This window comes from Pagrus pagrus (genome assembly GCF_965226575.1).
Source record: "Pagrus pagrus genome assembly, chromosome: 17".
In the NCBI taxonomy this organism is placed as follows: Eukaryota; Metazoa; Chordata; class Actinopteri; order Spariformes; family Sparidae; genus Pagrus; species Pagrus pagrus.
In genome coordinates, this window is record NC_140201.1 from 20,951,884 (window position 1) to 20,964,985 (window position 13,102).

Here is a 13,102-nt window from a genome sequence, read left to right on the forward strand (position 1 = left end):
CCGCATTAGCATGTTAGCTGAAACTTAGCTCAAATAAGCACTGTGCTGTAAGAAACCCGGCAGGGCCATAAGTTAGACTCATATGCCTCCTTTCCACACTGTTTTATTTTGTCCACATAATCACGGACCTATGCCCGTAGTGTTCAATGCAAGGAAACGCATTTCTTTACAGATGGATAGACATGTCACCTATATGTTGTACAGCTAGCATGCTGCCAAAGTTAGCTAGCTAAATACTTCACTTATAGCCTACCAACTATACTACATTAATAAAGTATAAAGTTAGCTGATTAGTTTACGCTAAGTTCCAGTGGAACCAAGTGGTCTGTCCGAAATAACATGCGAAGGTTCAAGGCATACTCCGGACTGGAACTTAAAAAAACATAAAATGGCTCCACTGTAGATGCTAAGCTAAAAGGGTTAGCGCGTGGAAGGTGTTGACATTGTCTTTTCAAATTAATCCAGGATCTCTGGGCTTCTGGAGACTTGGACGGTGATTGAGACTTGAAAGTTGTCGTGGCATGAGGGGGTGTAGTGATAACTGAATCCTCAGTTTTGGGTGAACTCATCTTTTCAGCTGACACAGCTGTTATTTACACAGTGTTTAACTTTTGTTTTCCTTAAAAATCAGTTGGTAATACGTTTTGACTCCATGACAAAAGCTAATGCACTTAAGCTATTGTAGTTTCTCACTTGACGTGTAATTGTGTATTTATGTATTATATATTTGTTAATGGTGATTTTTCTGTCTTTTTTTTAACTGGTTCCCTTTCACAAAGATCTTTTATCTCGGTCAGCCTTCCTGGCCAAATAATCATTCAATTAAAAATAATAAAAATGGACTGATTTATTTTTTCCACGGCTGGCAACAGACCGCTTTTTATCCAAAGGGTGCTGGCTGTGAGACATTCCAGCTACAGCAGATGAGATGTTACAGTATTATATCAGTGCAGCAGACTCCCAGGCAGCCAGAGATACAGCACCCACACACACACACGAACACACTCGCCGGGATGGATGGCTCTGCCAATCAGCCGAGCAGACTGCAGCCCCAATCCTCGGCAGTGCGCTTCTCTCCCACAACGGTGTGACTCACACCCGGAGCTCTGCAGCCAGTGGAGCGTATCAGCCTCCATCTTCACAGGAAACACTGCCACGGCTTCCACTTTTCTATCTCATTATGCACTTACATACACTTGCTAATAAACCCGGCATGCTCAAATCAACCGTGCAAACATGCACTAAAAGTGTGCAGGGAGCATGTTGACAACAAGGACAGAAAATAGTCCTGATGCAATGCACAGGCATGATGTGTTCATGATTTTGGAAGACAAACAGAAAACAGACTAACGTTTCTTACAATTATAATTTTTTAAGGATTCACAACAAAAAGTGATGTTAATTATTATAGTTTACAATACAAAATAAGTGTTTACTGGAAAAACAGATAGATTTCTCTCAGGTTAATGTAGAGAATTGGCAATTTAATTGAATTAAAAATACATACACTATACATATACTGTATATATTGCAACATATTTTACATGGATGATATATAATATTTTACCATCAGATTAAGAAAGGATTGACGGTATCACTCCAAGTAAATAACTAAACAAATACCGTACAATCAAAGGTTTTGTAACAAACATGACCCGGCCCCATTGAGCACAGCATACAGCTAAAAGTGCTGCAAAACAAATACGATTCTGAGGACAAGCTGTGACCCAGAGTATGTGTGTGTGTGTGTGTGTGTGTGTGTGTTTGTGAGCGTACAAGCTCACAAACACACGATTGTAGAAGGTTTGGTGTTGCTCCTGTTAGTGTGCGACTCGGGAGACAAGACGAGATGAGTCACACTCAGAGCTGTGACTCATGTCCCCAAAGTAACACGATGTACTCATAAAGATAGAAACACACACACACACACACACACACACACACACACACACACACACACACACACACACACACACAACCCACAGCTACACCTCATGTGCAAATTATATGAATACATTTCATACTGTACATGTAGGACTCAGCTGGCACTTGTTAAGTGTTTCATGTTCTGTGTATTGTTGACAGTTCTGCATATTTTAACATCTACAGTGTAAAAAGTTCAAATGTGTCAGGATGGAGCTGCTCAGTTATGAGGTTGGCTCAATGTAATATAATACATATTATATTATCTTATAACATACTGTACAAATATGATACTCCAAAAACTAAACATGTACAGAGGGATTAGATAACAGTGTTATAGGTTATTTTGCATGGACATATATACATTCGTACCTTGAGCTTTTGGCTTGTCCTTTGGTGTGCTTTGGGCACAAATAGTTAAAAAAACAAAAACATTACTATAAACAACAACAAAACACCAACTTCTGATCAACCCATACCCATTTCAGGCTTGCCAGTTAGTACCACCCACTTCCCATTGAAGCCATGCCTATTTGGAGTACGTATAAGGATACAGATAATTTAGCTGGTTGAACAGATACAGATAATGGTGTACTCTCTCATCCATATCCAACATATGTTTTATCCACCTACTACTGAGGAATACATCTGGGTCTTTAGTTGTTAGGTAGACAATCTTTTCACCACCCACTCTCCCAAAGTGTCTATTTTCCATTAAGCAGCCTCAACCTGGAAACTGCCAGCTTTAATTTTACATAGGGGAGCTGTAAATTGTCAGCACTACATACAACCTTTTTATTACAAAAAAATGATTTGGTTGAATAATAACAGTCAAAACATCAAATATTAAATATCAAAAATATCACTTACTGTGAAATATATAGGTTTTTATTCTTGCCACTGTGGAACAGATTGATGATATGGACCCAAACACTAACAGAGACTAACACATTGAGGTTTGCAGATCACAATTTTATTTTGGTCATTTATTTAGTGACACTCGATCCTCGTTTTATTCCATTATCTTCATCATAGCCAAAAACACAATGAAACAATGAAACATCAATAATAACATCCAGCTGAATCAGTGCAGCAAACCTATCATTATTATTTTTTTTTTCTAACTTATACGCTCCATTATTCTAATTGAACTAAACTGGAGGACCTGATCAAACAAGTAGCCTCTAAGGTGCCAGTGCAAATTCACTCACCTCAGCGCTTCAACACTTACTCTCCACTACTGACTGTAAACAAAAAATCTGATTGGTGTGATAAAATACAGAGAGGGGGAGCGCCGGGCCAATCAGAAAAGAGTCTTTGTTCGGAGTTGAAAATAGAGCACTTGAAGCCCAACTGTTGCCTGGAGACACAGATTGCAGGCAATTAAGGAGCCAGATTACAGTGGGGAGAAAATAGGTGATATTGTCAATGGAGCACGAATTTGTGCACGTGTGTGGGTGTGAGGGTGAGGGTGGGTGAAGTGCATGTGACTGTGCATGTGTTGAACACATGAGCATCAGTGCAAATATGTGAAAACGTAGATACAGAATTATTAGCGATTCTTTTTCATCCTCAACCTGTTTTGCATGTGAGCACCTTTCTGAATGTCCCCTGATCTGCACGTGTTAATGTACGTGTGTGGATACATGGTGTTTCTACATGATCCATTCATTAACACCTTGTGTATCTACATGGAGAGCTGGTACTACCCATTTAAAAAAATTACTGATAAAAAATACTGAGGAAAAATACAACAAGCACTATCAAGAGGGAGGTAAGGACATCACATTTTCTACCCTCAGTCATCAGGATTCAGCTCTCTCTGAGTGTTGAGGTGGACATTACTCACTGTATTTTTAAAATACAACACTAGTGCACTGCACGAACACAGTCTATGGTCAACAACTATATCCTGATCCTGCAGTACGAGATGTTTAACAGAGCCGCAAGGTCCATGGTTGAAGTCTTGGGGCCTCATTTATTATGAGTGTTACATGAGTAAGATAAATAAATATTAGAGGAGACGTTATGCTGCTCCTCAAGTGCCTGAAGCGTATTATCAGTAGTCCCGCCTTTAACTGTGTGACTTCTTGACATCGCTACATCACCACAAAATGTGGCCTTTTTGAATCCTGTTCTGTTCAGTGTTCAGACCGTTATATCTGAAAAACACCCTCATTTGAATCATTTGCATGCTAAAATGACATCTGTTTCATAGAAAAAACAAAAAAAACACAATCCAACCAGTAAAGCTGAGGCCCCAGGACGAGGACTGCAGCCTGTACACCATGTAGCTCAGCAGGGATCTTTTTTAAGAAGTGGGCTGCACATTTTCCACTTTGGACAGTGTGACAGGAATCTTCCCCTCCTCTGTACCTGGTGGCTTAGTGACCACATCCCCTGGAGCCCTCCACTTAGCCTCAGACTCTCCTCTCCGCTCCCCTCCCCCCGGTCTGTGGAACAGCCTCTCTTTGCAGTTGGCCCTGGGGAGGATCCAAACCACGGCCCCCATCGCCGCCAGGGCCGAGCCCAGACAGGACAGCCCGATCCCGGCCGCTGTGCTGAGGTGCAACCCCCTGTTGAAGCTCACGGCCTGGGTGTCCACGAAGAACAGGTCTCCCTCCCCAAACGACTCAATTTTGTGGGGAGTGGAATAACCGACTGACAGGCTGGCGATACCTGCAGTCAGGATCAGGAGACCCAGGGCCAAGGACACCTGGAGGGGGACAGAGACAGAAGGCTGAAGTGGTAATATGTGCAGCCATGGTCTTTTTTTTTCTTTCCACAGCGCTGTGTTCTTCTTGTTAGAAAAGGTCATTTTGTTGTTGGTGATGCAGAAAAAAGCCAAATTACCAAATGGGCAGGGGGCTTACATGCAATCCCTCACCTTTACAAATACCACCACACCACTGCTCGCAGTTCATCATGCAGACAACAGTTTGAAATGCACTGTTTGCACTCTGTTACACCAGACAGAGTTTTAACACCGGGGAAGCTCAACACTCTGAGGTGAAAACAATCACACGGTAAGGGCTGGCAGGGAAGTGGTGCATGAAGAATATAGCAGGTTACTTTTGGGGGAACAAGCTAAACAAATATCTCAAAATCAGGTGGGATAAAAAACCTTTTCTCTAAGTTGATATTCACGTATTGATGGAAAGGCTTTTACAATCACAGTTAGTCTAAAAACAGCACCTAATCAATTGTACTGATTGATGCAATTACCAAGGAAGGGACTATGAATGGATCCAGTTCAAGTCAGCCAGTCACACAGTAGTAACATCATTATAGTTGCAACAAAAGGGACTGAACATTAAATAAAAGATGACGATTCATAACTATGTGACCTTCTGACATGAGGAAACATTAATCGGAAAACAGTGCCTCCATATTTACAGACTGCACTATAACTGTTGTATATGTTCTAAATCTTTAAACTGTATTTTCTTCATACTCTGTAGATGCTTTAAGTACTTTGTTTACTTCCAGAGCTGCAGTCTGAACACGTGTTAATCAAGAGAGGTGTCACAACCTGCCTGTGAAACCACAGAGCTTTGGTTCACACGTTCACTTTGCAGTTCAGTGGTGATATGAATAGAGATAAAAAAGGTTGAAGGCATGCTGGGAAATAATGGCATAAAGAGATACACTTATGCAAAATCAGCTGCTGACTACACTATATAAGTGAACAGTTGAATGAAGTTCCTATGAGCGTACCTGACCCCCCGTGTCCTCAGGGAATTTCGCGTATGTTTCAAAACAAACCTGCAGAGTAACGCACATCACTTCCTGTGTGCCTGCAGGATTTCTCATGGGACATGACAGATGCCAGTGGTGGATTTAATCTCTATTGTGTTGTATCAATCAGTGACTGATATTTATTTAAATGAAATATCAGAGTAGGACTGATTGAGGAAATTAAAAACAATATGTCTTGCTGCTAAATAATGCAAGAAATTTCAGAGAGGCTGAGAGAACAGACACTTTTTGTACGCCTACTTCTGCTTTTAAAAACTTAATTTAACTTACAACTGCAGCAGTTACTGAATTGAATATAAAGTTAGTAATGTGAAAGGTTATACGACTCAGAATCAGACAGATTAAATGGCGATGAGTAAAGTGAACAGGAGGAGGTTCCTCTACCTTCCAAACAGCTGAGCTCCACCACAGGGCTGACCTCTGGCTCTGGACGAACCCTCGATCCTCCGGGTCTCTCTCCCACATGGAGGATGAGCACTCCTCGTAGAAGTGGTGCAGATAGGAACGAACCCCAAACTGAAGACAGCTAGAACCCGCCTGTGAGGGTGTTGTTCACAGGAGAAAAAAAAAAGTCCTCTGTGATTCCAATTGGCTTCATCTCTCTTTCACGTTTAAAGAAATGATAAACAACACTTCAGACTACAGCACACAAAGTGTTGTATAATTATTTAGTACATATGGGCATACCAGTAGGAATATGTTAATAGGAGGAAAAAAAAGGTTAAGTGATAAGAGGATAACAACTTTGTGTTCATACGCTGTATTTTAATTAAATAAACCCTGTTTTCCCACTTTTTGGTCTTGTAACCAAGCCAGAGTGTGATGCTGCATTCACTTGCTCCGCAGATGGTTCTATTCCCCGAGTTGGGAAGTTGTTCTTACAACTTCAGTGTGTTCATGTGCTTCATGTCAGAATGTCAGAGCAACACGGGCACCAAAAAGAAGTCATTCACATTTTATCGCTCAGAGTGTTTAAACAAGTTGACAGCTGAAAGAGCAAAGGAAACAATATAATGACTCATATGAGGTCAGCTAGGCAACTCATGTACCAAGATCTTCTCAGATTTTCCGCATTGTTGGTCCAACTTGAGAGGGCTTTTTCCAATGATTCCAACAGCACATGAATGCGCAGTAACTGTATTAATTAACACACTTAACACTGTTCTGAAGGTATTTCCAGAATCTTCGAAACATCTATAGTAAAAAAAAAACTGTCCATCCAGTGCATGATGATTTTAGTTTCTCTTACATATGTTACAGTACCAGGGCTGGTACCAAGGTGAGTTTTCCTGTTTTCCAATTTTCATTAAAACATTGTCAGCAGCCATTTCTGTCTCTCTTTCCCATCATTGTATGTCAATGTTGGTTTGTGTCCCTCTGTGAACGTGGGTGTCTGTGTCATTGTTTACAAAAATCTGTGTTTCAGGAAATGGAGAAGCTGAAAGGAGTTTTCCAAAGGGTCTGTTTTCACTGACATAAAACACTGGAGATCCTGATCCCAGCCATGTACATGCGGAAAGCGCCTGAGTGAAACAGATGCTTCCCTGTGTGACTCCAGCGCAGCACTAAAGCTGATACACCAGAGACGCAAACTGGGTCTAGTGCTGATACTGCAACAAGGTATATGGGCTGTAAAATAAAGCAGCCGCTCGTTACACCCATTCAAAGCGCAGTGTGGTTTCCAGTCAGTATTTCATTGGCATCCCGTACGTACAAAATATTTCCACTAAATTTGTGGGCCATAATCTAGATCGTTAGTGGAGCATATTAGATGTCCTCTGTACTTCTGACTAATGTTGATCGTAAGACTCTTTTAGCTGCGATAAAATCAAATAAAACTCCCATCACCCGGAGAAACTGCAGCTCACCTCACTGCCGGAGGACTCTCCTCCTGAGCCAGAGACACAGGCCTCGGAGCACAGCGCCATCACACCTCACACACCTTGTACACCTGCAGTAGAAGACACACACACACATACTCAGAGTTCTGTACAGATTGATATGTGTACATGTCAGCTGCCAGGCTGTTGCCACACGAACACTGTTTATCTGCTGAATATGGATTCCCCTCAATAAAAGCCTCCTTGGTGGTTATAAATCCAGCCCTGTGTCGTCGGGTTGCCCCAGTTATTGTTGCTGCATGCGAGCGATTGACGGCTACTGTGGCCCTGAGGTGGCTCTATTACCACCCACGGATGAGTCACACATATGCAAGTGCGTGCGCGCTCCATTCTTCCTCATACGCATATGCACACATGTCCCTCTGTTGTTATTCTCCTGAGGCGGTTTGATTGATTTCTTTCATTCCCTGCCTTCAAACTGTTCCTCTTCGCAGCCACACATGCCTGATCTCAGTCGGTACGAGACGGTATGTTTAACCTGACTGAAACATAATGTAGAAAAACAAATCAGCAGTCACTAGAGGAGAACATGCTGCTCAGGTAATGTAACGTTTGTACGCTCATCCAAGGGCAACATCTTCAATTCTACAGGGTGAGCTGTTATTAAAGATGGAATTTTCTGTTATAGAAGGTCCAGTGTGTAGGATTTAGAGGCAGAAAAGGATGTAATACTCATACGCCGCCATGTTTCTACAGTGGCCCAAAACGGACAAACCAAACACTGGCTCCAGAGAGAGCCTACAGCGTGTTTAGTGGCCAGTGTAGAGGAGGGTGGGACGAAGGGTGCTTTAGTTGGCTGCAATGTGCAACCCATAGATTTGAAGAGTGGCGCTGCTCAGCCTTGCTTCCAATTTTGCCCGGTGGCCACTCGGGGTATTGCATGAATAATTATTGACAGGACAGCTCGAACTGCAAACAAGATCAATTAAGATCCTTTCCAAAATTATTTTTTAAATTCCATTGAGGTTTTATATTTGTAAAACTACCCTCAAGCTGAGAAGATCTATTTGAGGAAACATGATGTCGTCACATAACGGGAGTAAACCTGGAAGCTAGAAAGCTCTTGTTAGCGTGCACGTTAGGCGAGCAAATCCTATGGATTGAATAGTCAACATCTTTGCGTCCAGTATCTACCTCTTCAATATAAATCTATGGGTGCGCTAGATGCTACTAAATCCTCCATACTGGACCTTTAAATAAGCTTTTTGTGTATGCATGTTGTTGGTGTTTGTTTGCAGTGCCTGGTCTCCTGTAAATCATGGGGATATAAACAAAACTAATACAAAAAGCCCAATAAAGTTCTGATGCCATTAAAAAACGTGTGTGTGTGTGTGTGTGTGTGTGTGACGGTGTCAAGCTGAAGAAAAGCTTATTCTAACAGGTAAATAGATTTTTTCATTTCAACAGGCTGGCATAAATTAGCCCTAAATGAACTGTTGCGGTGTGTGCTTTAACCTCACTGAGTAAAGCTTTTAGAAACATTGTTACATTTTCTTCTGAAAGGAGTCCTGAGCGTGTCCAGACTTCATCGACTTAAAATCAATTTTTTTTTTATAATACTGACACCTCAATTATTTTTGTCTGGCTTAGTTCTTCTTTCCAAAGGAAAAGATCTGACCTTTCTCATTGTATTCACACTGAATGTCAACACAATTAGAAGAACGAATTCACAAGAAAATGAGGAAGTCCATAATAACATCATTTCAATGGATAACGTCGACTTCAAATGACCTCGCTTCTAATGATGCTTTTAAATGAATGTGTGCAGCAATGATTAGGGACTCCAGGAGATTAGTTGAGTATTCCCATTCAGTCTTACTTTATACTTCAGCTTTAATACATTTCAGTGGAAAATATTTGTACTTTTGTTTTTTCCCCCACTCAATTTATCAGTTTTAGTTACTGGTTACTTCTCACAGAAATAGTTAGTTTTTATAGAACAGATGACAGATTAACAATGTCAACCTTAGCTGCAGTACTTTTACTTGTAAAGAACTCATCTTATTGTTGTTTTGGTGCTCTTTCTTTAATAATGTAAATGCTTGTTCCTCCACAGAGTGACTCACAGTATGTTATTTAGCACTTGCGATGAATTAGTTAGTATGTTACCAGCACATCTTAGAGCTGCTCAGAATGACTTTCTTTCATTTTTTTATTAATATTATTTACAGTTACTAAATACATTTACTCCTGCCCTGTACTGTGCACTGTACAAGTACTAAGTAGGTACTATTTTGGGGAACTTCCATCTTATGCTACTTTATACTTCAACTCCACAACAGTTCAGAAGGAAACCTATGTTAACTCCACTTATTTATCTGACAAAAATAGTAACTTAGTTTTGAAAATCAAAATTTCACATTAAAAAATGATAACTGGTTCAGTCCAAAAAAGGCAATATTGTACAATATTTCACAAAAAAGAAACAATACAGAAAAGCTAGAAACACAAACACAAATTTGTGTAACAGAACTCACTAATCATCTCAGACCATCAGATTTTTCTTGCGATCGTCTGAGGAGGGCCGACTAAACTACCTCACTTAAAGAAGACCTATTATGTGCTTTCTTTTGTTTCCCTCTCCGTCAGTGTGCTATATTGGTTCTTGTGCATGGAAAAGATCTTGAGAGTTAAAAAGGTGAAAGCTCCTCTCTCCCACAAAAAACACTGCTTCTCAAATGTCTCGTCAGTAGTCTCACCTGTAGTTCTGTGACTTCTTGATGTCACACTACGTCACCGTGTCGCATATTTGCACAATGAATGCCTAAAGGCTAGCTTGGCACGTAAGAATTGATTTAACACAGCTGCTCTGTTGTTGTTAGCAGTTACCAATCAGAGCAGACTGGATATTACGGAGGGGGGGTCTTAAAGAGACAGGAGCTAAAACAGAGCGTTTCAGACGAGTTGGGAATGAGACTCAAAAATCAAATGCTACCTGTGCGTCACTGTTAGCTATGCAATTATGTAATATGATAACATGACACTCAGTTTTATGCTAAATGAATGCTTTAAGCAAATTTCGCTGATAATACGCAGCTGTATTTTTTACTTAAGCAGGATTCTCTTACTTCTAGTGGAGTAGTTTTTTACTTCAGCATTGGAAAATAAGGTCCCCAGAACACTGTCTGAAGCTAGAAAGGTGGCAGGGTCTGCCACATATAAACAAAGTAACACAGTATGAAATTGTGTTTCCATCTGAGTTTGTTTATTTGTTTTGTTTAAGTGTAAAAGTCAGTCAGAGACGATCTTTTTCCTCAAAACTACATACTGCAGCTTTCAGTAAAGTATCTGAGCGGCACTTCCTCTGCCCGAGCTGTTTAATACGCAAATATGCTTTCAAATACATTTGTGAAGCACTGACTCACATTATATTATATCTATCTGTCCATCTATGGCTTATAAATGGCTTTCTGATTATTCCATTTTTTACAGGACACATTAAACTCTGGCACAGTATCCAGTCCTGATAAATAAACACTAACTCTGCAGCTCTATAATAGAGGCTGTTGAAGCAGAGCACTGTCCATGGTGCTGATAAGTTTGCCCCAACTTTCCTCCTCACTCACAGGCGCCTTAAATCCACAATGATTATAAAAAAACTGCTCTTCTCACGTTTCATTTGTCTTATTTGATACTGAAGCATCCCGAAAATTCATCAGGGTTCCCTCACTGTCCCTGAAGGACACATGACATCACATTTTCTTACACGCTAACAGCCTGCTCATATAACACATATTTTGATACAGTCGCTCACATCCTCTCAGACCAGGCACAATCAGAGGACACGGACACAAACTAACAGCAGCACTGGACTGTATGTGAGTCATCGCGGCCGTGCTGCCTCAGTTCAACTCTCACTTTTCTCCGTCGCACTTCATCTACAACCACTCAGTTTACCCCCTCATCCACCTCCACACCTGCAGCCTCCTGCCCTCACTCTGACCGAGTTCAGTCTTACCCCCTGGCCGGAGTGCTCGCTCTTCTCACTGGGGATCCATGTGCTGTCGGACCGGTTGATCTCCGGCGCTGCTGCTGATGTGAATCAGCCGAACTGAGACACTGAGCATGCGTGAAGATGGAGGGGAAAAAACCATGTGTAAACTCATCACAGTGTATGTCATCTGTCTGTTAAACCATCCACTTATATGTCTTTAGACACATCTCAATGACTTCTAGTAGCTTCTATCAGCCTGATAACACACAATTTATTCTTTAAAAATACATCTGATCATATATATCTTTCCATTTTTATTACCTGAAGAAGTCATAACCATCTGAAGAGTTAAAGGGGCAGTGTGTAGTTTTCAAGAAGAAATACAAACTCAGAATTGTATTATTTATAATATTATTGAGGAAATAAAACAAACTCAGAAATATTTATTTTTTCCATGACTGAATGAACAAGCTGTTCTCAGAGGAAAATCAATCAATAAAGATCTTTCCCTTCTGATTAAAATATCTATCAAAACTTCATAGTGCACCTTTAATTTTCAAAAACAGATAAAAAAGCCATTCTTAAAATAAATTAACCAACACCAGTTGGATTGATATTCTGGTAACACTTCATAGTAACGAACAGTAATAAATGTTAAATCTACAGTTAATTAAACGTTAGTCAATAGTTATTGCCCTGTTAACAATCAATGAATTGCTTTATAAACCATTCATCAAGCAATCAGTTGCAACTGATGTGTATGATATTTTGTAAATGGTTAATAAATACACTGTAGTTAATCTATAAACATTATCTTGTTGGCCATCATAAAGTTGATGGTTATCAACTTTTACAATTGCTTTATAAATGGTTTGTAAAGCATTTCATTGTTTGTTAAAGGTGCAATATGTAAGAATTTGAGTTGAAAACATTCAAAAATTAAAATTAGAAACATAACTTCAGTAACGATTTGACGTCTATGTATTGTGTTGCAAAGATTAATACTGAAGGTAGCATGCTAACCAGCTAACCCCAACCAATCCTGGTCTAAAGCTAAGCTGAGCTACCTAGCTAACAGCAGCTACAGCTAGCAACAGTCAGCGGTTACTCTAGCAACATGCTGTCCCGTATATGTTTTGAATTTTTACAGGTGGTCAGTTCTTACATATTGCACCTTCGACAGTGAAATAAATATGTTAATTAACTGTACATTTACCTTTAATTAAAGAGGGTTATTATAAAGCTGAACCCTTCACTTTATTAAACCACATCTCCATAGAATGTCTGCAAAGATATAGTAGTCAGGCGAAATTGACTTCATCCCTCAGTTCATCATCTTTATCATCTACACAGTACAGAGATCACAGCAAAACTTTAAAATACTATATGAAAAAAAGTAAAGTAGGCTATAAAACAGAATATATGTGTCTATATACCACAGAAGATTAAAGCATTATCCACTCGACTCATCATTTGGAACCCCATGGATTCACTACCCGCCTAAAGGAATATTTAGTGGTATTATATGAAAGCCAGATTAAGACTGCCTATATATTTATTGCGGTTCTTGTAGTCGACCAGCACT

General features: G+C 40.1%; 1 protein-coding gene across 1 annotated transcript; it reads right to left on the bottom strand.

Moving 5' to 3' along the window:
- Nucleotides 1–2,874: 2,874 nt before the first annotated feature.
- On the bottom strand, nucleotides 2,875–11,630 carry nrsn1l (neurensin 1-like). Its single transcript, XM_084379281.1, has 4 exons — nucleotides 11,542–11,630; nucleotides 7,551–7,633; nucleotides 6,067–6,219; nucleotides 2,875–4,639 (listed from the first exon to the last, which is right to left on the bottom strand). Exons 2-4 carry the CDS (start codon nucleotides 7,608–7,610, stop codon nucleotides 4,235–4,237), a joined length of 618 nt encoding a protein of 205 aa, XP_084235407.1. The 5' UTR covers nucleotides 7,611–7,633; nucleotides 11,542–11,630; the 3' UTR covers nucleotides 2,875–4,234.
- Nucleotides 11,631–13,102: the final 1,472 nt, after the last annotated feature.